General features: G+C 46.6%; 1 protein-coding gene across 4 annotated transcripts in view; it reads right to left on the reverse strand.

Moving 5' to 3' along the window:
* The window catches only part of TMEM231 (transmembrane protein 231), a 177,810-nt gene that overhangs the window by 42,101 nt on the left and 110,201 nt on the right, over positions 1-25,508 (reverse strand). For all 4 annotated transcript variants that reach the window (XM_033941480.1, XM_033941481.1, XM_033941477.1 and 1 more), the window contains one exon: positions 17,413-17,494. In XM_033941480.1, coding sequence (XP_033797371.1) covers positions 17,413-17,494 — 82 coding nt within the window. The remainder of the gene's footprint in view (positions 1-17,412; positions 17,495-25,508) is intronic.

Raw genomic sequence — 25,508 nt, forward strand, 5'->3', positions numbered from 1 at the left:
GACCATGTAGGTGCTCTACAAATCTCCTTAGGTGAGACAGCCCTAGTCTCTGCCCAAGAGGTGGCAACCCCTCTAGTGGCATGCACTTTCAATATGATCGGTGGCTATTTACCACAGCCCACATAAGCAGAGGAAGTGGCCATTTAAATCCATCTGGAAATTGAGGCCCTAGACAACACTCTCCCTTTCTTGGCATGACTGGTTAGAACAAAAAGGTGATCTGATACTCAAAACTCATTGGTAATTTTGAGGTACCAAAGAAGAACTCACTTGATATTGTGACAGGGAAGCTCCTGTCACAGTTAAAAAGACTGCTAGCCCAGTCAAAAGTACTGCCCTTAAACTTGTAATCCCTAAAATAAAGTCTGTACACCCTGCTAAAAGCACTAGTTCAGTACAGCCAGAGAGATGGGAGAAAAGGCAGGTGATGTCACAGCCAGGAATTCAGGCAGGGAGGGCACAGAGCTAGGGAGAAACGTGAAACCAACCCAGAAGGGGGTGGAGTCAGCCACCGTGGTCTGCAGGCTCGTAAGCCGTTTTGGAAGAAATCCAGTGTCCGGGTTTTCCTTCCACCCACCATATAAAAGGCGCACAAATAAATCTTACCTGCGGTCTGAACCGGGTCTGCCCACTCACCTGGGGCCTGGCCAGGCCACAGGAAGTTGGTATCAGGAGTGGGATCTGGCGCCGCCCACAGGTTGGTGGAGCAAGTGCACCAAAAAGGAAAAAAAAAAAAGTGGTGAAATTTTTTTGGTGACTTGGAAGAAAAACAAAACTGTTTGCAATTTTTGAGGGGAGTATTGCCAGCAGATACTGTGTGCAAGGACAGGCAATACCCCAGTCTTTTGACCCTAGTGGGTTTTGGGACAAATATTTTTTTTCCTGGAGAAATCTTGAGGCTGGAAAACAGGGATTTTGCTGAATGGGCTATTTGGATTTTAAGTGAACCAACTGTTGTGGATTACAAATACCAAGCAGGAAGGAAGTGCAGCACCAGGAGGGCATGGTTACAGGCGAGGAATAAGGAGCAGCATCGAGGTGCCCAGGAGAGGAGTCTGCTGTGGAGTGGAAAGGAGTTCGGACGTGTGAGAAGTGTTCCAGAGATCCTGATCGGTGGAGTGGCTGGGGAGGCCCTAAAATCCCAATGCTGAAACACATCAGTCCCCAAGGTAATAGTGCTTAGGGGGTAGCTGGTGTGGATTGGAAAGTAAGGGGACCAGAGAGCTCTGAAATAGAGAGGGGATAAGCCCTGAGTTAACAGCCGCACTTGGGTTTCCTTTCTCTCTTGTTTATTTTTCAGGATGGAGGCGTCCAAGTTCTTGGTCGGTTTGGAGATAGAGATGCACAAACTACAGCAGTGGTTCCAAGACATTTTAAAGACCCAAGTGGATTTATGGCAAGCGGACCACCAGGCACAGCAAACACACCATGCCAAATCATTACAGCAGCAGGGAGCCCAGATACAGGCCATTAACAACTTGGCACAGCGGCCTACACCACCAGTAGCTGGCAGTGCTGGAGCAGTCGTCGGGCCGGTAGGCGCTCCTTTCGGGGAGCCTATAAGACTGAATAAGTTAACTGCTGAGGATGATATTCAAGACTTCCTTGTAGGTTTTGAAAGAGTAGTTGTTGCCTCACACTGGCCAGTGGACCAGTGGTCTGTTAGACTGATACCTTGCCTAGGAGGGAGAGCCTTAGAGGCATACCAGACCTTAAGTGCAGAGCAGGCTGCAGATTATCAGACTTTGAAACAAACCTTACTTGATTACCTGGGCTATGCCCTAGAACACTACCAAGGGCAGTTTCGGGTGGCATACATGGCCCCGAAAGAATTCCCTAAGGCCCTGATACAAAGGCTTAAAAGGTTGTGTGAGAGATGGCTGCAACCTCAGATAAAGGGAGTGCAGGACATCATAGAAGAAATGATGAGGGAACAATTGCTGGAGGCTATTCCCCCAGGGGCTAAGGTATGATTAATGAGGAGGGGCCCCAATCTTTGGACCGGGTGGGTCAGGATTTGGATTGCTATATGGAGGCAGAGGAAGCCAGGGGGACCCCTCAGGCATTCCCAGGCCCTAAGAGGGTCCCAGGTCGTCCATTAGCGAGAAAGAAGGTGATGGTAGCCGCCAAGGCAGGGTCATCCCTGGAACCTACCATATTGGTGGAGGCGGAGGGAATACAGATGCCTGCCTTAGTTGATTCGGGGGCTGACCAGTCCCCGATTGCTCTCTCCACCTGGGCCAATATTGTAAGGGAGGCAGGTCCTGAATATGTACGCTCCGCAGGGGCGGTGAAATTGAACTGTGTGCATGAGGTTTCAACACCATATGCATTAAGGAAAATTAACATCCAATACCAGGGCCGAAGAAGCTGGGTGAAGCTAGCCCTTGTATCCAGACCCCCCAGTACCCCTGATTTTGGGAAGAGATTGGGTAGGGTTTGAGCAATATCGGAGAGAGGGAATAGTTCTGGCCAAAAAGGGGGCGGTGGGCACTCCTAGACGAGGCCCTGGAAAGAACAAGCAGAATATCCCCTTTCGACCCTGGATTCCTGGGGAAGTTCTGGAGAAATTTCCAGCTTTCCCACAGGAACAAAAAAAGATGAGGTTTTGAAGCATGCATGGGAACAAGCACAGAATCTCTCGACCTTATACCTAAGATTTAAGAAGGAAGGTGGCCTTCTGTATAAGGAAACCCTGAGGAAAGGAGGAGGAAGGCCTTGGAGGCAGCTAGTGGTGCCCCGGGTTTTCAGACAGACCATTCTAAAGTTAGCACATGAGCATCCCTTGGCAGGACATCGGGGCTGGGACAATACTTTAGAACAGATCTTGGCCAGGTTTTATTGGCCAGGTATTTACCGGGAAGTGAGAGAATTCTGTGATACCTGTCCCGCATGTCAAAAGTTGACAGGGTGTAAACCCCAAAAGCCCCGCTACTACCTTTGCCGAGAGTTGAAGAGCCCCTACCTCAAATAGGGGTGGATATAGTGGGACCTCTTGATAAAAGTCAGAGGGGTCATGAATATATTTTAGTGGTAATATATTACGTGACGAGGTTTCCATGGAGAGTTCCCCTTAGGTCTACCTCAGCCCCAATTCTCATACAGGAATTGATTAAAATCTTCTGCCAGGTGGGGTTTCCACGAGAAGTATTAACAGATAGGGGTACCAATTTCCAATTGGGAGTGTTTGAGGCCTTCCTAGCGGCCTTTGGCATTTGCCATCTGAACACTTCAGCTTACCATCCCCAAGCTAATGGTCTAGTTGAACGTTTCAACCAGACCCTGAAGAGAATGATAAGGAAGGAAGCAGCCTCGGATATTAGAGATTGGGATCTGTGGGTGCCATTTTGCCTGTATGCGGCCCGGGAGAGCATACAGGGGTCACTAGGGGTGTCTCCGTTTGAGCTTCTTTATGGGAGGCCCCCACGCGGCCTTCTGGATGTCATTAGAGAGAATTGGGAACCCCAAAAGGAACAAGATATGAACGTTTTATCATACTTGCAAGGTATGAGGGGTAGATTGAGGGAGATAACAAAGTTGAGCCATAAAGGCCTTCAAAAGAGTCAGGCCAAAAAGAAGGGACTTATCCAGAGAACCCACAGAAGGGACTTATCCATGGGAGAGAGGGTCCTGGTCTTAGTTCCGGATGATCTCCATAAGTTTGCTGCCCGGTGGAGGGATCCCGGAGAAATTGTAGAGAGATTAAATGCTGTGGAATACCGGGTGAAGGATGATAAGGGGCGAGAGCGAACCTTCCATGTCAACTTATTGAAGCCATGGAAGGAAAGAACCGTGTTATACACACAGGGTGATGAAGAGGAAGATGAGTTGGGACCCCAAATGACCGAGATAGGGCAGGCAGAGCCACCCAGGATAGGGGACACTCTGACAGAGGCCCAAAAGCGCCAGATGGGATTGATGTTGGGGCAGTTCTCCTCGGTGTTGTCCTCTAGGCCGGGGTATACTAGGCTGGGAGAGCATGAAATTATTACAGCCCCAGGAAGGATTGTATGCCGAAGACCCTACAGGCTGCCCGAGAGTAGACGGGTAGAAGTGAGGCAACTAGTGCAAGAAATGTTGGACCTGGGGGTGATTGAGGAGTCGCATAGCCGTGAAACAGCCCCATTGTGCTGGTGCCCAAGGCAGATGGAACGACACGATTCTGCATAGACTTCCGAGCAGTAAATGCAATATCGGAGTTTGATGCGTACCCCATGCCCCGGATTGAAGATATACTGGATAGAAGAACCTATAAGGGAAAGGACTAATAGTGTCTTAAGTAGGGGGGTATGTGACAGGGAAGCTCCTGTCATGGTTAAAAAGATTGCTAGCCCAGTCAAAAGTACTGCCCTTAAACCTGCAATCCCTAAAATAAAGCCTGTACACCCTGCTAAAAGCACTAGTTCAGTACAGCCAGAGAGATGGGAGAAAAGGCAGGTGATGTCACAGCCAGGAATTCAGGCAGGGAGGGCACAGAAAACAGAGCCTATCCCCTATTACTCCTTTCCCAGAGCTAGGGAGAAACGTGAAACCAACCCAGAAGGGAGTGGAGTCAGTCACCGTGGTCTGCAGGCTCGTAAGCCTCAAGTAGCAAGACTGGAGGGAGATCAGGGGGACACAGCTGATCCCAACTGGGAAAGCAGAGCACCACACTGGGAGAGCAGTTGCCAAACCTCTCCTAACCACCAGGAAAGAGGGTTTTCACGAGGCCAGCCAGCAAGGAAAGAAAGTCTAACTCCAGGGAGCTAAAGTAACTTTCCAACTAAGCCTTGGGGTGAAGGGCTGGAAGTTTATGATGATGATGAAGAAAAATGTTCAGAAAAGCTCCCAAGCACTCCGAGAGGGGGATGGGAGGTAAAGCAGGAAGTGGAGGACTTAATGGAAACCTCTAGTCCCAGGGATACAGAATGGGACATGTACAGTGAAGCTGTCCCAGAAGAAAGTGTTTTGGAGGAGGACATGGACATATGATTGAGCAATGTGTGGCTGTTTTCTTCCTCCCAGTAAGGAGACGTCTCTGCCAAAGAAACCTGAGCTAGAGTAAGGCTGCAGGTAGTGGTAAGACAGCAGTGCCTAATTAAGACAGTGGTTCTTTAAACTTCATTTCACCAAGTCCCCAAAGGACTAAAGCTAAAGGACGATAGGGGGTATATCGGGTGGGTCTGAAGACCTTGGTAAAGGGAGGCTTGCTCCACACAGCCTGCAAGGCAGGGCTGTGAGCATCCTTAAAAGGGGACAAAGTGTTGGAGAGGAAAACAGAGGCAGAGAAAACGTTTTTTTTCTCTGACTGGAACGACATTTGAAAGGAGGGCTGGCACCTGTGGTGCTCAGCCATGCTTCAAGAACTGTGGCTAATAGAAGCCAGCTACCCTGAGAAGGGAGAATATTGGACATTGAAGGGACTGAAAAGCATATTTGATTTTGATTTATCCTTTTTGTGGACAAGGACTGTCCAGTCCAAACCACGAGGAAAACCAACAGGGAAGGTAGACAACCGGGACTTAAATTGCCTATACACCAATGCTAGGAGCCTAAGAGCCAAAATGGGAGAGCTAGAATTTATAGCCAGTAAGGAGGACCTAGACATAATTGGAGTCACAGAAACATGGTGGTCCGAAGACAACAAATGGGACGTGGTAATACCAGGGTACAAACTCTATAGGAGAGACAGGACATACAAAAAGGGTGGAGGAATAGCTCTATATATATAAAGGACTCCATTCCTTCAACCAGGATGGAAACAACAGTAAGGGCGGATGGCTTGGAATCGCTATGGGTTAAGCTACCAGAAGGAAATGGAGCAGACATATAATTGGGACTGTACTATCGCCCACCAGGACAACCGGAAGCAAACGACCAGGACCTGGAGGCTGAATTGAGGCAGGTATGCAAAAGCGGAAGTGTGGTAGTGATGGGGGATTTCAACTACCCTGGAATAGACTGGAGTATTGGACACTCAAGCTACACGAGGGAAACAAAATTCCTGGAGGCTATGAGGGACTGTTTCATGGAACAGCTGGTCATGGAACCAACACGAGGAGATGCCACTCTTGACCAAATCCTCAACGGGCTAGGGGAACCCGCAAAGGAGGTGGTAGTACTAGCGCCACTAGAAAACAGCGATCACAATATGATCAGTGCAAGCTAGAAATAGGAACATCAAAGGTGAAAAGAACCACAACGACAGCACTCAATTTCAGAAAAGGGAATTATGAGGCCATGAGGAAAATGGTGGGAAAGAAACTCAGCAGCAGCTCAAGGAAGATGGAGACCGTAGAAAAAGCCTGGTCCCTACTCAAGAGCACGGTGCATGAAACACAGAACCTGTACGTCCCCAGGTTTAGGAAAGGATGCAAAAAGAATTGAACAAAAAACCCGATGTGGATAACAAATGCAGTGAAAAAGGCGATAAGTGACAAGAAAACATCGTTCAGAAAATGGAAAAAGGACCAAACCAAGGACAACCAGAAGGAGCACAAAAAGCACCAAAAGGAATGTCACCGAGTGGTTAGGAAAGCAAAAAGAGAATATGAGGAGAGACTGGCGGGGGAAGCAAGAAACTTCAAACCATTCTTCAGGTACGTGAAGGGGAAGCAACTAGCCAGAGAGGAAGTGGGACCATTGGATGATGGAGACAGGAAGGGAGTGGTAAAGGAGGAAAAAGAGATAGCTGACAGGTTAAACAAGTTCTTCTCATCAGTATTCACGAGAGAGGACACATCCAATATTCCAGAACCTGAAGAGATCATAAGCGGGGACCAGGATGAAAAGCTGGTCCAACTAGAGGTAAGCCAAGAGGATGTCCTCCGACAGACAGACTGAAGAGCGACAAATCACCAGGTCCAGACGGCATCCACCCAAGGGTACTAAAAGAACTGAGAAACGAAATAGCGGAAGCACTTTGCCAAATATGTAACCTATCCTTAAAAACTGGGGAGATCCCGGAGGACTGGAAAATAGCAAATGTCACACCCATCTTTAAGAAGGGATCAAGGGGTGACCCGGGAAATTACAGGCCGGTGAGCTTGACCTCGGTTCCGGGAAAGATGATGGAAGCACTGGTCAAGGACAGCATCTGTGAACACATAGAAAACAATGGTCAGCTGAAGGTGAGCCAGCACGGCTTCTGCAAGGGAAGGTCGTGCCTCACAAACTTAATGTACTTCTTTGAGGGAATAAACAGCCAGATGGATAAAGGGGAATCCATAGACATCATTTATCTTGACTTCCAAAAAGCCTTCAACAAGGTACCTCACAAACGGCTGCTTAAGAAGCTGTGGAACCACTGGGTACAAGGGGATGTCCACCGATGGATCAAACACTGACTGGTAGGCAGGAAACAGAAGGTTGGAGTAAAGGGCCATTACTCAGACTGGCAATGAGTCACGAGCGGAGTTCCACAGGGGTCGGTGCTGGGACCGCTCCTGTTCAATATATTTATTAACGACCTGGAGGTGGGAACAAATTGTGAGGTTATTAAATTTGCAGATGACACCAAACTCTGCAGCAGGGTTAGATCCACGGAAGACTGCGAAGACCTGCAAAGGGACCTAACGAGGCTGGACGAATGGGCAAAAAAGTGGCAAATGAGCTTTAACATAGAGAAATGCAAGGTCATGCACATAGGGAAAAAGAACCCGATGTTCAGCTATAAAATGGGGGGATCATTGCTAGTGGTAAGTAACCTTGAAAGAGACCTGGGGGTGATGGTGGACACAACATTGAAAGCATCAGCACAGTGTGCGACAGCCTCAAAGAAAGCGAACAGAATGTTGGGTATCATTAAAAAGGGTATGAGAAGGATCTACAAGTACATATTTCAATGAACCATATCTAACGACACATTTACATGGGTATCTTAAAAAGAAAAAAAACCCAATTTGAGTCACTCCAGGCTTCAAATTTAGGAATTCTCTTCTTCTTTTTTGAGTCTCTCTTGAGACATCTGGAAAAATCTGAATATGGAAACCCAGGAAATCCTTGGATCTATTCTTGAAGTAAAGATTCAGGATCCAGTCCTTGTCTGGAGCCAAAGCCACAGTCAACAGGAAAGTGGCTGGCGTAGCCACTTCTCTGTCCGATTGTTCTAATATAGCGGAAATATCCAATGGATGTTCCTGAGGTTCTTCGACTTTTTCTTTTTGAAGAATTTGAGCTTTAACAGGAAGATAATAAGCCCTTGTGAGGGGAGGTAGAGAATTTTCAGGTATCTTAAGAATCTCCATAAAATATCGTTTTATCATATTTCGAGGGGAAACTGATAAAATCTTAGGAAAATTTACAATCCGCAGGTTATTAGCCCGAGTATTGTTCTCCAAAGCTTCCAATTTCCTCCTCATGATTGTATTATCTTTAACCAGTTGATCTTGATTGTTTGACAGTTATTAATTATTTATTGGTTTCCTGCTTTAATAAAGATATATCTTGTTTTAAAGAGTTAATTTCTTCTTTCTGAGCTTTTATTTCTGTATCCAAGTTTTTTATTTGAGGATTTAAAGTGTTCCCCAAATTAACTACCAAATCCCAAAGAGCTTCTAATGTGACTTGTGGGGGTTTAACCACTGAAAATAATTGTACTTGTGTGGTTAGAGTCTGTTCTTGGAGCTGGTTTACCTCAGTGAAGCCTTGTCCTCCTCCAGCACTTGGTGTCCCGGTTACAGGCTGAGATGTCCCATTCAGCGAGCCCTCCAGCATGTTTGCCTCTCGAGAAGAGAGAACTTCCTGTCCGGATGCACTCAACTCTCGCGGTTAGCTGGCTGCCTGTGTTTGTGGCTGGTGGAGTGGCGTCCGTTCGTCAGGGCTCAGAGAGATGTCGGGCCCTAGGGAATTCGCCGCAGCGATACTCTCCAGCGGCGTTCCCAGCGGTGCTGTCCCTGGCGATTCTTGTTCCCGTTGCAGTCGCCGTATGAAGTCATCAATTGTAGCCGATGGGGGTACTAAGCGTAGGGAGGCAACACCAGCGCTTTTCCCCCTCCTTTTCAGCATTTCTTTTCAAGATAGAAGCGAAGTTACGAGCGTCTGAGCAGCAGTCAGTAAGTTGCGGCCATCTTGGATCTCTATCTCAATGAAACGCCTTGAGAATGAAGTAACAACAGCTCCTATTGGAAATTAGTTCTCTGTATTAGTAATAGTTAAAGTGCCTCTTTATATTAGTTTGCATTTAATTAAGATACTCTTTAAATCTTGGATCTAGTTTAATTTAGAGGACTTGTGTGCGTTCAAGGGAAGCTGTTCTTTTCTTTTCCTATTATAATTTGAGTGAATTACATTTCAGAACTGAAAATTAATTTAAACAGAGATGTCTTGATCGTACTTTTCTGTACAAGATGTTTATGCTTGGAAAAATTTTTATAAAGTTGTATAAATAAATAAATTTTTTAAAAAAAGGGTATAACGACCAGGATGAAGGAAGTCATCTTGCCACTGTATCGGGCAATGGTGCACCCACATCTGGAGTACTGTGTCCAGTACTGGTCGCCATACCTCAAAAAGGACATGGCAGTACTTGAGAGAGTCCAGAGAAGAGCGACAAAACTGATAAAAGGTATGGAAAACTTCTCATACGCTGACAGGTTGGACATGCTGGGGCTATTCTCCCTGGAAAAGCGGAGACTCAGAGGAGACATGATAGAAACCTTAAAAATCCTGAAGGGCATAGAAAAGGTAGACAGGGACAGATTCTTCAGACTGTGGGGAACTAAAAGTACAAGGGGGCACTCGGAGAAATTGAAAGGGGACAGGTTTAGAACAAATGCTAGGAAGTTCTTTTTTACACAGAGGATGGTGGACACATGGAACGCGCTTCCGGAGGTTGTGATAAGCCAGAGCACACTACAGGGGTTCAAGGAAGGTTTAGATAGGTTCCTAAAGGATAGAGGGATTGAGGGGTACAGATAGAAGTAGAGCATAGCAATAGTCAGGGACCGCTTCACAGGCCATAGGCCTGATGGGCTGCCGCGGGAGCGGACCGCTTGGCGCGATGGATCTCTGGTCTGACCCAGTGGAGGCAACTTCTTATGTTCAGTCCCTGAACTGAGGCACAGAGAAAGTGCACTGGACTTAAGTGAGAAGGAACTGCATAATCAATGTCTAGGAGAAGCAATTGGTTATTTTGGGACTTTTTTCTTTTGCCTTAATAAACCCGGTTAAGTTTTGGAAGAAATCCAGTGTCTGGGTTTTCCTTCAACCCACCATATAAAAGGCGCACAAATAAATCTTACCTGCGGTCCAAGCCAGGTCTGCCCACTCACCTGGGGCCTGGCCCAGTCACAATATCCAGCAAATGAAATGCTTTATCCTTTATCTTAGACACCATAGGGCAAAAAGTGGGCTAACGGACTTCCTGATTGATGTGGAAGGACAATACTATTTTTGGGCATATTTGGAGCAGTACTGAGACCTTGTGAGATAATAATAATAACTTTATTTTTGTATACCGCAATACCACAAACAGTTCAGAGCGGTTTACAATGTAAGAGAGACTGTACATACACAGCGAAGATACAATGCAAGGGAGTGTACTATGCAGTTGAGCGCAGTTTACAATGCAGGGGACTGTACATATTCAGCATGGGTGTTTATACAGCGAAGATACAATGCAGATTTACAATGCAAGAGCCTGTACATGATGTTAAGGTTCCAGGAACGGAAAGGGGAACATACCGGAGGGCACAACTGCAGAGCTCCTTTAATGAACTGGGTGAGAGGCCAAGGAGCCTCTTTCCTTCTGCACCTGGAAACAGGCAAGGTCTGCTACTTGCACTTTCACAAAACCTACTGACAGCCCCTTCTGAAGTTCCTCTTGCAAAAAGTCTAGGACTACCAAAATTGGAGCTCATCAGAGCTCTATATCCTTCACTACATACCAGTGCTGAAAGGACTTCCAGGTCTTAGCATGGGCTGCCACCATGGATGGCTTCTTAGCTCTGAGCAACATGGTAATGACCACATCCAAATAACACTTGCTTGTCAGGGCCACCCTCTCAAGAGCCATGCCATAAACCCAAAGTGTTCCAGATTCTCAATAGGAACTGATCCCTGAGTGAGAAAATCCGCTTGGATGGGCAGAATAGAACGACCATTTGGCCTTTATCTGGGCATACTGGTTATTTGATCTCAGAGAACAGATGCATACTCCTATAATCCAATAAGGAGTTATGGTCAGTGTCCTTCACATATACAGTGGTCATAAACCTATGGTCCTCCTTCACAATCTTTACATCCAGAAACACAATGCTCACAGCATCATAATGCATTTCAAAATGTAGGGACAGGTAGCAAGTGTCAATGTAGATCTTAAACTCCAGCAATTCCTCAAGAGACCCCTTCCAAAAACAAAAATGTCATCAATAAATCTTGCAAACAGATATGAATTAATGTGCACACAGCTGATTATAGCACAAACTTTCTAACACTTCTCAGTGCTCAGAGCTTGGTCTTAGCAAGAGCAGTTGAAGTAAAAACAGACATGGTAGGGGCAGAATTAAGTTCATGTTGATGTGGGTTCTCTGAGGCAGCATGGCGAAATGTGTCAGAACCCGTTGAACCCCTGCATTAAAGTTGAGCATTTAAAAAGACAAAATGTATTTTAAAAAGATCAAAAAAAGTGAGAGAGTATTATACTTATAGATACTACAGGGACCAGTGCAATGATTGAGAATTGAGCCATATCAGTAATGGGCTAAAACATTTTGCCTACCCAACAGTCTCATAAGCTAAAATCAATAAATCTTGACCAACTCACTATATTGGATTCAAAATGAGAGTTGTGTATCCAGTTCTCCTCAAACATTGCCATGAACAAATGGGCCACAGCCGGAGCAAAAGAAGCCCCATAGCCATCCCAGCACATTGCGGGAAAAAACGATTTTCAAACAAAAAATAATTCAGACTTATAGATATCTCACTCAAATGTACCAAAAACTCAGAAGGGACCAACTGTGGACATGGCTGCTGGTCCAGAAAAAATTTTAACATTTGCAAAACTTCACCTTGGGGGATTGAGGTGTAGAGAGCAGCTACGTCAAATGTAACCAAAAAAGTAATCTTATCCAGTTTATTCTCCCATTGATGGAGTTGCTTCAAAAAAATGAATAGTGTCCTTCAATAGAAATTTAACATGCACTAGACAGGGATGCAAGAACACATCCACAAACTTGCACACCCATAAAGAACATAAGAATTGCTGCTGCTGCTGGGTCAGACCACTGGTCTATGGTGCCCAGCAGTCCGTTCCCGCGGCGGCCCCTAGGTCAAAGACCAGTGTTCTGAGACCAGCCCTACCTGCATATGTTCCAGTTCAGCAGGAACGTGTCTAACTTTGTCTTGAATCCCTGGAGGGTGTTTTCCCCTATAACAGCCTCCGGAAGAGCATTCCAGTTTTCCACCACTCTCTGGGTGAAGAAGAAATTCCTTACGTTTGTACGGAATCTATCCCCTTTTAACTTTAGAGAGTGCTCTCTCATTCTCCCTACATTGGAGAGGGTGAACAACTTGTCTTTATCTGTTAAGTCTATTCCCTTCAGTATCTTGAATGTTTCTATCATGTCCCCTCTCAGTCTCCTCTTTTCAAGGGAGAAGAGGTCCAGTTTCTCTAATCTCTTGCTGTACGGCAACTCCTCCAGCCCCTTAACCATTTTAGTCGCTCTTCTCCAGTAAGAAGCCCTGCGCTGAAACTATAGAGCAGTGTTTCTCAACCTTTCCAAGCCAGGTACCCCCTAAGCCTAACAAATACCAACCGAGTACCCCTGGCCAAACTCCGCCCCAGACCCGCCCAAACTTCACCCCCATAATAATAATTGCAGATAATGCAATTTCTTCAATCCCATTTTTCATATACACACAATATAATCTTAATACATAATAGTAACCACAAAATTAAAAAAAAAAAACCAAAGCATATTGTACGCAGAGAAAATGTTAATTATCATTTATATTTGGGGGGTTTTCAAAGATGTCAAGGCAGATGACTTTAAAATATGCAATGTCACCTCTGTAACAACTATAGAAAAATAGACAAGTATTGTGCAAAATATGGAAAGCAGATATAAATTCTCAAAACAGACACATTTTGATCACTAAATTGAAAATAAAATAATTTTTCCTACCTTTGCTGTCTGATGATTTCATGAGTCTCTGGTTGCACTTCCTTCTGACTGTGCATTCTTTCTTTAATTTCTTTCTTTCTTTATACACTCAGGCCCAACAATTGTCCCTTTCTATTCCCTCCCTCCTTCCTATGTCCTTACTGCCACCAGTGCCTCCTTCCTATGTCATTAGTACCCAGACTGCCTCCTTCCTATGTCCTTAGTGCCCCTTCCCATATTTTTAGTGCCCCAGTACCTCCTTCCTATGTCCTTAGTGCCTCCTTCCCATGTTCCTAGTGCCCCAGTGCCTCCTTCCCATGACCCTAGTGCCTCCAGTGCCTCCTTCCCATGTCCCTAGTGCCCCCAGTGCCTCCTTCCCATGTCCCTAGTGCCTCCTTCCCATGTCTAGTACCACTAGTGCCTCCTTCCCATGTCCTTAGTGCCCCCAGTGGCTCCTTATCATGTCTTTAGTGCCCCGTCCCATGTCCTTAGTGCCCGCAGTGCCTCTTTCCCATGTCCTTAGTGCCTCCAGTGCCTACTTCCTATGTCCTTAGTGCCCCAAGTGCCTCCATCCTATATCCTTAGTGCCCATTCCCATGCCCTTAGTGCCCCCAGTGCCTCCTTCCCATGTCTTTAGTGCCCCTTCCCATGTCTTTAGTGCCCCTTCCCATGTCCTTAGTGCTCCCAGTGCCTTCTCCCCCATGTCCCCAGTGCCTCCCCATTTCCTTAGTGCCTCCTTCCTATGTCAGTGCCCCCAGTGCCTTCTTCCCATATCCTTAGTGCCTCTTTCCCATGTCCTTAGTGCCTCCTTCCCATGTCTAATACCCCCAGTGCCTCCTTCCCAAGTCCCTAGTGCCTCATTCCCATGTCCTTAGTGCCTCCTTCCCATGTCCTTAGTGCCCCAGTGCCTCCTTCCTATGTCCTTAGTGCCCCTTCCCATATCCTTAGTGCCCCCCAGTGCTTCCTTCCTATGTCCTTAGTGCCCCAGTGCCCCTTCCCATGTCCTTAGTGCCACCAGTGCCTCCTTCACATGACCTTAGTGCCCATACCTATGCCCTTAGTGCCCCTAGTGCCTCCCTCCTATGTCCTTAGTGCCCCTTCCCATGTCCTTAGTGCCTCCAGTGCCTCCTTCCCATGTCCTTAATGCCTCCAGTGCCTCCTTCCCATGCCCTTAGTGCCCCAGTGCCTCCTTCCCAAGCCCTTAGTGCCTCCTTCCCATGTCCTTAGTGTCCATTCCCATGACCTTAGTGCCCACAGTGGCTCCTTCCCATGTTTTTAGTGCCCCATCCCATGTCCTTAGTGCCCCCAGTGCCTCCTTCCCATGTCCTCAGTACCCTCAGTGCCTCCTTCCCATGTCCTTAGTGCTTCCAGTGCCTCCTTCCCATTCCCTTAGTGCCCCCAGTGCCTCCTTCCCATGTCCTTAGTGCCTCCTTCCCATGCCTTTAGTGCCCCACTGCCCACTTTCTGTCCTTAGAGCTCCAGTGCCCACTTCCTATATCCTTAGTACACCCAGTGCCTCCTTCCTATGTCCTTAGTGCCCCTTCCATGTCCTTAGTGCCTCCAGTGCCTCCTTCCCATGCCCTTAGTACCCCCAGTGCCTCATTCCCATGTCCTTAGTACCTCCTTCCCATGTCCTTAGTGCCTCCAGTGCCTCCTTCCCATGCCCTTAGTGCCCCCAATGCCTCCTTCCCATGCCTTTAGTGCCCCCAGTGCCCCCTTCCTATGTCCTTAGGGCCCCCAGTGCCCCCTTCCTATATCCTTAGTGCCCCAGTGCCTCCTTCCCATGTCCTTAGTTCCCATTCCTATGTACTTGTCCCTTCCTATGTCCTTAGGGCCCCCAGTGCCCCCTTCCTATATCCTTAGTGCCCCAGTCCCTCCAACATATGTCCTTAGTGCCCCTTCCCATATCCTTAATGCCCCCAGTGCCTCCTTCCTATGTCCCAGTGCCTCCTTCCCATGCCTTTAGTGCCCCCTATGCCCCCTTCCTATGTCCTTAGTGCCCCCAGTGCCCCCTTCCTATGTCCTTAGTGCCCCCAGTGCTCCTTCCTATGTCCTTAGTGCCATAGTGCCTCCTTCCTATGTCCTTAGTGCCTCCAGTGCCTCCTTCCCATGCCTTGTGCCCCACTGCCCCCTTCGTGTCCTTAGTGCCCACTTCCTATATCCTTAGTACACCCAGTGCCCCCTTCTTATATCCTTAGTGCCCCCAGTGCCTCCTTCCTATGTCCTTAGTGCCCCAGTGCCTCCTTCCCATGTCCTTAATTCCCATTCCTATGTCCTTGGTACCCCCAGTGCCTCCATCTTATGTCCTTAGTGCCCCTTCCCATATCCTTAATGCCCCCAGTGCCTCCTTCCTATGTCCTTAGTGCCTCCTTCTCGTGTCCTTAGTGCTCCCAGTGCCTCCTTCCTATGTCCTTAGTGCCCCCTTCCTCCCTCCCCCCGAAGTTGCACCGAAGCCTGCATCCCCCCGAAGTTGCATCTAAGCCTGCCTGCCCCCCCCAAGCCGACCCGCCGCCACCTGTCACGCACCAGCTGCATTTAATTATTTCCCACCTTCCCCTGAAGCCTGCCCCCAAGCCGACCTGCCGCCATTTCCTCCTCACCCCCTCCCAGTCCACTGCCTGTCCCTCATCTTCTTCATTTACTTACAGGCCCGCTGGTGCAGCAATGAAGGGAAGGGCCTGGTGCATGTCCACAAGCCTTCCCACCGACGTCAATTCTGACGTCGGGGAGAAGGTCCTTTGCCAGCCAATCATGGATCTTCTCTCCGACGTCAGAATTGATGTCAGGGCGAGGCTTGTGGGCATGCGCCTGGCCCTTCCCTTCTTTGTGGCACCAGCAGGGCTGTAAGTAAATGTAGTGGGCGGGTGAGTGGACAAGGGATGGACAGGCAGGCTGCGGTCAGCCCATGTACCCCCAACGAGCAGCCTGCGTACCCCCTGTTATAGGGCGTCCAGAGGCTTTACAAGGTTCTTATGAATCTTGGGGATCAAATAAAAAAACAGGTACCTTGAACTGTTAAGTCAAATAAGAAAACTCCAGCTTAGTTAGAAATCCCATTTTCTTATCCTCTGAAACCACCCGGCATATCTCCGTGAACACCACATCTGAGGGATCATAGTCAAGGGGGATATAGTTAGCTTTATCCAGTAACTAGGACCACCCTTCCAAAAGATATTGTTCTCTGTCCCATGTCACTATGACGCCCCCCCTTGTCAGCTTGTTGTATAACAATTGAGGATTCATCCTTCAAATTTTTAAGGGCATCTTGTTCTAACCGGGACAGGTTGTGACAAAATCTTCCCTGCACCTATTCCTACTTACCCACCTCTGCTAACACAGCTGATCGAAAGGCCACCAGAGTGGAGTCCAAGGGGCCAGGGGGAGGTCGGATTTATCCCTAACTACAGATCTATCTCTCTCTATTATATCATAAACCCCCATTTGATCAAAATATAATCTTAACTGAAGCTTCCTAACAAACTTTTCTAGTTCTACCCTAAACTGGAAGGTTTGATGGTCATTTGCCAGCACAGATGACAACCCACTAGCTAGCAAATATTTTTCTACAGACTGTACCTAGAAATGTTTACTACAGCTGATCTGATCTGTTTTAGAAGACTCCTGACAAAAGTACTTTTCGAGTACTGAAATGCTGACAACGTTGAGTCAATTTCTACTGTTTTACAATAAAGATCCCATATGGAAGCATCCCCACTCTTTTTGTATTTGATTTCTAATTTTCGTGAGGACTTGTTAGTTTTATTAACATACACTGATCAGCTGTGTCAAGGCCTCATATGGGAAGATATCTGGCGGCTCTCCTTCAGCTCATTTGAATGAAGTGTCCCTCACTTAAAAATTAGTGAACACTACTGCTCTATGTAATATGTAAACTATTTTGACTCCACTACAGAAAGATGGTACATCAGGAATTTAATAAACACAGATAAATGCATTGGGCTGGATTCAGTAAATAGTGCTCAAAGTTTGATGCTGAAAAAATCGGCACTAAGCACAATTCTATAAGGTGTGCGTGCCCTTTAAACAACTGTGCTTCGTGTCAATCCCTGCAACTAACTTTAGGTGCCTGCTGAGACCTGGTATAAATACTGATGCTCAATTTAAGAGCGTCAAGGCCCTATTCTATAATTCCATGCACAACCTTCTGGAACAGCCCAGACACATCTATTGGCATGCTAGTAGAGCTATAGCATGCAGAGAGATGCACACAATTACTGATGTTAACTGGCTCTTTAATTTGCATGCACAAATTTTAGGGGATTCTGCTTATCTCAGGAAATATACCCATTTCTTAAAGCTGACTTACCATTCCTATCCCGATAGGCTGCAATGATGTTAGCGAGGTCATAGGCACTTGCAAATGGACTTGTTCCATCAATTACAGATATCTAATACAATTTGCAAAATATGTGTGATCAACATGTTACTTATTATCATTAGAGCTTATACAATTAAAATTTAAAGGTAACACACATTCACGAATCTCAGTTCTTAAACCCAGTCAGTTGTTAACATTAACTCCAGAGATGAACACTTTAAGAACATAAGAATAGCTTTACTTTGGATAGGTTCCTAAAGGATAAAGGGATTGAGGGGTACAGATAGAAGCAGAGGTAGGATATAAAAATGGTCAAATCACTTCACAGGTCAAAGGACCTGGTGGGCCACTGCGGGAGTGGACCACTGGGCGGGATGGACCTCTGGTCTGACCCAGTGGAGGCAACTTCTTATGTTCTTATGTTTACTGGGTCAAACCAATGGTCCATCTAGTCCAGTGTCGCATCTTCACAGAGGCCAATCCAAATAGTAGCAGCATTCCATGCCACTGAAAGATAACTAAATATTAATTAAAAATCCTAATCCTTCACAATCCCAATTCCCAAACCTTTAAGAAAGAGACAAGAAACTTCATATGACCTAGATCAGTATTTTTCAACCGATTTACCACAGTACACTGACATGCCGCAGCTGCTCCCCAAGTGTTCCATGGTCCAGTCACCAGTCAATAACCCAGAAGATTTCTTCTGTAAGAACATAAGAATTGCCGCTGCTGGGTCAGACCAGTGGTCCATCGTGCCCAGCAGTCCGCTCACACAGTGGCCTGATCAAAGATCAGTGCCCTAAACTGAGACTAGCCCTACCTGAGCACTTTCCGGCTCAGCAGGAACTTGTCTAACTTTGTCTTGAATCCCTGGAGGGTGTTTTCCCCATGACAGACTCCAAAAGAGCGTTCCAGTTTTATACCACTCTCTGGGTGAAGAAGAACTTCCTTACGTTTGTACGGAATCTATCCCCTTTCAATTTTAGAGAGTGCCCTTTCTTTCTCCCTACTTTGGAGAGAGTGAACAGCCTGTCCTTATCTACTAAGTCTATTCCCTTCAGTACCATGAATGTTTCGATCATGTCCCCTCTCAATCTCCTCTGTTCGAGGGAGAAAAGGCCCAGTTTCTCTAATCTTTCACTGTATAGCAAAGATTAGAGAAACTGGGCTTTTTCTCCCTCGAACAGAGGAGATTGAGAGGGAACATGATCGAAACATTCATGGTACTGAAGGGAATAGACTTAGTAAATAAGGAAAGATTGTTCACCCTCTCCAAAGTAGGGAGAACGAAAGAGCACGCTCTAAAATTGAAAGGGGATAGATAGTGCCAACCCCCAAGCCTTCTCTATGATGTAACTTTCCACTTCTACTTTGGCAGGAAGCGTCAGAGAGAGGGCTCGATTGGTGCGAGCAGGCTGTCTGAATCGCTGTCCACATTCCAGCACCATACTGTGTACATAGTTTGTTTTATAGCAATAATTATGCAGACTTACTTTTGTAACATATAGCACTATTTTATAAACAAAAGAACACTGAAGCAAACTCCATGAACAATTTCTACTTCATTAAAGTTATGCATTAGTGCTCAAAAAGCACAGTTAGTTACTTACCGTAACAGGTGTTATTCAAGGACAGCAGGCAGATATTCTCACTGATGGGTGACGACACCGACAAAGCCCTGGTACGGACACTTTAAAAGTCCATTGCTACTTTAAGAACTTAAAAAGTTCTTGATAGTCCGCTCCGTGCATGCATGAGTGCCTTCCTGCCTGACGTAGGTGCGCGGTCCCTCAGTTAAGATAAGCCAGCTAAGAAGCCAATCCAGGGAGGTGGGTGGGATGTGAGAATATCTGCCTGCTGTCCCTGGATAACACCTGTTACGGTAAGTAACTGTGCTTTATCCCAGGACAAGCAGGCAGCATATTCTCACTGATGGGTGACCTCCAAGCTAATAGAATGGGATGGTGGAAGAGTTGGTCTTTAGGAAAATAAATTTTGTAATACAAATTGGCCGAAGTGCCCATCCCTTCTGGAGAATGACTTCAGACAGTAGTGAGAAGTGAAGGTATGAACTGAGCGCCAAGTGGCAGTTTTACAGATTTCCTCAATGGCAGTGGATTTAAGGAAAGCAACAGAAGCTGCCATAGCTCTAACTTTATGGGCTGTGACACAGATTTCCATTGTCAGCCTGGTCTGAGCAACGCAGAATGAAATGCAGGCAGCAAGCCAGTTGGAAATTGTTCTCTTGGATACAGGATGCCCCAACTTGTTTGGATCAAATGAGATGAAGAGTTCGGGAGAAGTTCTGTGAGGTTTTGTGCAATCAAGGTAGTAAGCAAAGCTCGTTTACAGTCAAAAGTATGCAAGGCTGCTTCTCCAGGAAAAGAATGAGGCCTAGGAAAAAATACTGGTAGAACAATCGACTGATTGAGATGAAAGTCAGAGACAACTTTTGGAAGATACTTTGGATGTGTACGCAGAACCACCTTATCATGATGGAAAACTGTAAAGGGTGGATCTGCTACTAGTGCTTGTAACTCACTGACCCTCCTGGCAGAGGTGAGAGCAGTAAGAAAAACCACTTTCCAGGTAAGAAATTTGAGATGAGCTGTGGCCATTGGTTCAAATGGCGGCTTCATCAGACTGGAAAGAACCACATTAAGGTCCCAGACGACAGGCGGAGGCTTGAGAGGTGGATTCACATTGAAAAGCCCTTTCATGAATCTGGAGACCAAAGGATGAGCAGTAAGAGGTTTTCTCTGTACTGGTTCATGATAAGCAGTAATAGCACTGAGATGGACTTGAATGGATTTAGATTAAATCCAGAGTCAGACAGAGAAAGGAGATAATCCAACACCAATTCCACTGCCAAGGAAGTTTGATCATGATGATGAAGATGACGACACCAGGAAGAAAACTGAGTCCACTTTTGTTGGTAACATTGCTGTGTGGCTGGTTTCCTGGAGGCATCTATAATCTGACGGACAGGCTGAGAGAGGAGAATTTGAGAAGAATTCAGCCCAAGAGAAACCAAGCTGTCAGGTGTAGAGACTGCAGGTTGGGATGTAGAAGCGATTCCTGATTCTAAGTAAGCAGAGTAGGAAATACTGGAAGAAGTATGGGCTCCCTGGAACTGAGCTGAAGAAGAAGGGAGAACCAATGTTGCCTGGGCCACCATGGAGCAATAAGAATCATGGTGGCTGCTTCCCTCTTGAGCTTGAACAGAGTTCTCAACATGAGAGGAAGTGGAGAGAAGGCATATAGAAATCGACCTGTCCAATCCAGAAGGAAAGCATCCGCTGACAGATGAAGAGGAGAGTAAGGTCTGGAGCAAAACTGGGGCAACTGGTGATTGTGAGGAGCTGCGAATAAGTCCACCTGTAGAGTGCCCCATTGAGCAAATATGGACTGGAGAGTTGTAGAGTCGAGAGTCCATTCATGAGGCTGAAGAATCCTACTGAGATTGTCTGCTAGTGAATTCTTCTCTTCTTGAATGTAGACAGCTTTTAAAAATAGATTGTGAGTTGTCGCCTAAGACCAGATTTTCTGAGCTTCCTGACACAACAGGAGAGAGCCCTTGCCTCCTTGCTTATTTATGTAGTACACTGCTACTTGATTGTCTGTGCAAAGGAGGAGGACTTGAGGGCAGAGCAGATGTTCAAAAGTCTTGAGGGCATAAAACATCGCTCTGAGTTCTAGGAAATTGATGTGAAATTTCCGCTTTCTGGCGGTCCAAGGACCCTGAGTCTGCAGTCCATATGTGCCCCCCAGACATAAGGAGTCACGTCTGTCGTGATGATCTTGTAAATGAGGGGGCAAGTAAAAAAGGAGACCTCTGGAAAGTTTGGATGAGGTCATCCAGCAGCGAAGCGACTGCAGAAGAGACGATGTCACAGATATGTGCTGTGAAAGATGGTCCGTCACTTGAGACCACTGGGAAGACAGAGTCATAAGAATATAAGCATTGCCTCTGCTGGGTCAGACCATAGGTCCATCATGCCCAGCAGTCCGCTTATGCGGCGGCTCATCAGGTCCATGACCTGTATAGTATCCCTCTATCTATACTCTTCTATCCCTTTTTCCTTCAGGAAATTATCTAATCCCTTCTTGAACCCCAATACCATGCTCCACTGAGGAGTGCACAGATGAAGTCTTGCCATGTGGCCTAGAAGAACCATCATGTGTCTGGCAGAGATGGTTTGTAGAGGAAGCAATTGCTGACTGAGACAGATGAGAGTCTGAAGTCGATCTGGTGGAAGAAACGCTCTCATGAGAGTGATGTCCAGGATTGCCCCAATGAACTGAAGACGCTGAGTCGGAACGAGATGCGATTTGGGGAAGTTGACTTCGAATCCCAGAATCTGAAGAAAAGAAATGGTCTGAGATGTTGCTTGGACCACTTCCTGAGATGAAAAAGCCTTGATCAACCAGTCGTCCAGGTAATGAAAGACTTGAAGGCTATGTGATCGGAGAGATGCAGCCACTATAATCAGGCACTTCGTGAATACTCTGGGAGAAGATGCCAGGCCAAAGGGAAGTACCTTGTACTGGTAATGACAACGACTGATCTGAAACTGGAGATACTTCCTGGAAGCCGTATGAATCGGGATATGTGTGTAGGCTTCTTTGAGGTCTAGGGAGCATAGCCAGTCATTCTGATTGAGGAGAGAATAAAGCAGAGCAAGAGACAACATCCTGAATTTGTTGAGAGCTCTGAGATCCAGGATTGGTCTCAGTCCCCCGGTCTTCTTGGGTATTAAAAAGTAACGGGAGTAGAATCCCTGGCCCTGATGATCGAGAGGAACTTCCTCGATGGCATTCAGCAGAAGGGATTGCATCTCCTGCAGAAGAGGGGAGGACTGAGCAGGGTCCAAAGTAGACTCTCTTGGAGGGCTGTCTGGTGGGAGAGACTGGAAATTGAGAGAGTAACCATGACGAATGATGTTGAGGACCCAAAGATCCGATGTTATGAGTTCCCAACGATTGATGACCAACTGAAGACAGGCTGAGGGCTGAGGTAATGGTTGAGAAAGAGTAGACGCTATGCTTGAAGATACAGGTCGAAAAGGCTGTGTAGCTTTAGGCTGCGCAGCCTGTTTTGCTGTTGTTAGCATGGTTGCTGCTGCTGTTGTTGCCTTTGTCTGCAAGGTTGAGACTGAGGTGGCTGCAAAAGTCTAACAGCAAAACGTTGATAGGAAGACTGTTGTCAGAAAGGATGAGCAGGTGGAGGCTTTTTCTTGTTCTTAACCAAAGTATCTCACCTGGTTTCATGAACTAACAACTTTTGGGTTGTGGTATCTAAAGACTCCCCAAAAAGTCCATCGCCCAAACAAGGAGCATTGGCCAGACGATCTTGGTGGTTAACATCCAGCTTAGACACCCTAAGCCAAGATAAGCGCTGCATAGCCACAGATATGGCTGTAGCACGAGATGTGAGCTCAAAAGTGTCATAAATAGAGTGCTCCAAAAACTCTCTCAGTTGCAGCAAACTAGAGATGTACTGCTGCAAAACAGGAACCTCACGCTCAGGTAAGTATTTCTGTAGGGTAGATACTCGCTTGACTAAGTGTTTAAGATAGAATGAAAAATGGAAAGCATAATTTCCGGACCGGTTGGCAAGTGTGGCATTTTGAAATAAACGTTTGCCAAATCGATCCATGGTCTTACCTTCTCTGCCAGGAGGGACAGAAGCATAAACACTGGCTCCTGCAGAATTTTTACGAGTGGACTCTACCAGGAGAGACTCACGAGGGAGCTGAGGCTTGTCAAAGCCAGGAATTGCAACCACTCTATAGAGGGAATCAAGTTTACGAGGAGCCCCAGGAACAGTCAAAGGAGTTAAGATTTTTATAATAAGTCTCCCTTAGAATATCATGAAGCGGGAGCTTAAGAAACTCCTTAGGTGGCTGTTCATAATCTAATGCATCCAAAAATGCTTTAGAATTTTTGGAATCAGCCTCTACAGGGAAGGAAAGTGCCTCTGACATTTCCCTCAAAAATTTGGAAAAAGATGTCTGTTCTGGTTTTGGAACAGGCTCTTAAGAAGGATCTTCATTAGAAGAGGCCTCATCATCGGTCAAAATAGGCTCTTAAGAATCTTCCTAGAGATCCGAGTCCTGCGTCGGTGGAAGACGACGTCAAAAACTGGGTGTCGATGACTCCTCATGTTTTATCTTCTTCAATGATTTCCCCGATTTGACCGACATCGCCTCGGGAGATGTGTGTGAAGAAGAATGATGTCGAGCTGAATCCGACATCGCACCTGAAAACAAGCCTGTCGGCACCGAAGAAGGTTTTTGTTCTGGTGCCGAGACAGTAGACACCGGTTCTATAAAAGTCGATGTCGACAAGAAAGGTTCAGACCTGACCGGTGCCGCAAGGGTCGATGCCGATAGCAAAGGCTCAGACCGGGCTGACACCGGAGGAGCCGGTGTCACCATGACAGGGAGTAAGAGTTGCAACTGCTCCTGCAATTGGACTTGCAGCACTGCTGCAGTTTTCTCCTCAAGAGTTTGCACCAGTACCGCTGGCTTTTTTGCCGGTACCTTTGGTGCCACTTTGCGCTCCGGAGATGAGGAGGCTGATGACGAGGCACTCACCTCAATCAGAGCCGAGCGTTTCTTAGGACACCTCAAGGTCTGCAGGACTTAGCTCACTGCTGAAGTGACCTGAGGGCCTGAAGGGGTAGGAGAAGGTTTCTTAGCTGACTTACCCACTGGCTGCGATACCAAGGTGGAGTCCAGCAACATCAAATGATGTGACATCGACTTCGGTGTGGATTCCGACACCGGAACCGATGCCGAATCTCCCTCTATACCGGACCCGAAAAGCAAACGTTGTTGAATTTGACGATTCTTGAGGGTCCTCTTTTGAAGGGAAGAACAACGGGTGCAAGAACCAGTCCTTTGGTTTGGCCCCAAACACTGGAGGCACCAGCGATGCGGGTCAGTAAGGGAAATAGGGCGAGCAAACCCTATGCACTTTTTATAACCCATTTGCAGACGGGACATGGATAGAAATAAGGCCTTGGCAAAATCAAAAGTCGAGGCTTGAAGCGTGGAAGAGGCCCTGTCAGGCCACAACCGCGAAAGTGAAAAAGTAAAATTTTTTTTTTTACTTTAAACTAAAAGAAAAAGAAAACAAAAGCTGACATAAGTCAGAAAAAAAGCTGCGTGAGCGGGAAGGCAGCGAAAAAATAGGGTGGACGGAATCCACCCTAGGGTACTAAAAGAATTAAGAAATGAGATAGCGGGAATACTCCAACGAGTTTGCAACCTATCCTTGAAAACTGGAGAGATTCCGGAGGACTGGAAGATAGCAAATGTTACACCTATCTTTAAAAAGGGGTCAAGAGGAGACCCGGGAAACTATAGGCCGGTAAGTTTGACATCGGTTCCAGGCAAGATGGTAGAAGCACTGATAAAGGACAGCATCTGTGAGCACATCGAAAAAAATGGGCTGATGAAAGCGAGCCAACATGGCTTCTGCAAGGGAAGATCGTGCCAAACAAACTTACTGCACTTCTTTGAGGGGGTAAACAGCCAGTTGGACAAAGGGGAACCTGTAGACATCATTTACCTTGACTTCCAAAAGGCCTTTGACAAGGTACCCCATGAGCGGCTACTTAGGAAGCTGTGGAACCACGGGGTGGAAGGGGACGTACACAGATGGATCAAACACTGGTTGGCAGGCAGGAGACAGAGGGTTGGAGTGAAGGGTCACTACTCGGGCTGGAGGAAAGTCACGAGCGGAGTTCCGCAGGGGTCTGTACTTGGACCGCTGCTGTTCAATATATTTATAAATGACCTGGAAACGGGGACGAATTGTGAAGTTATAAAATTTGCGGACGACACTAAACTCTGTAGAAGGGTTAGAACTACGGAAGAGTGTGAGGACCTACAAAGGGACCTAAACAAACTGGAGGAGTGGGCGAATAAATGGCAGATGAAATTCAATGTAGGGAAATGCAAAGTCATGCATATAGGGAGAAAAAACCCGATGTTCAGCTACCAAATGGGGGGATTAGTATTAGAGGAAAGTAACCTTGAAAGAGATTTGGGTGTACTGGTGGATACAACAAT

This window comes from Geotrypetes seraphini, chromosome 4 (genome assembly GCF_902459505.1).
Source record: "Geotrypetes seraphini chromosome 4, aGeoSer1.1, whole genome shotgun sequence".
NCBI lineage: Eukaryota > Metazoa > Chordata > Amphibia > Gymnophiona > Dermophiidae > Geotrypetes > Geotrypetes seraphini.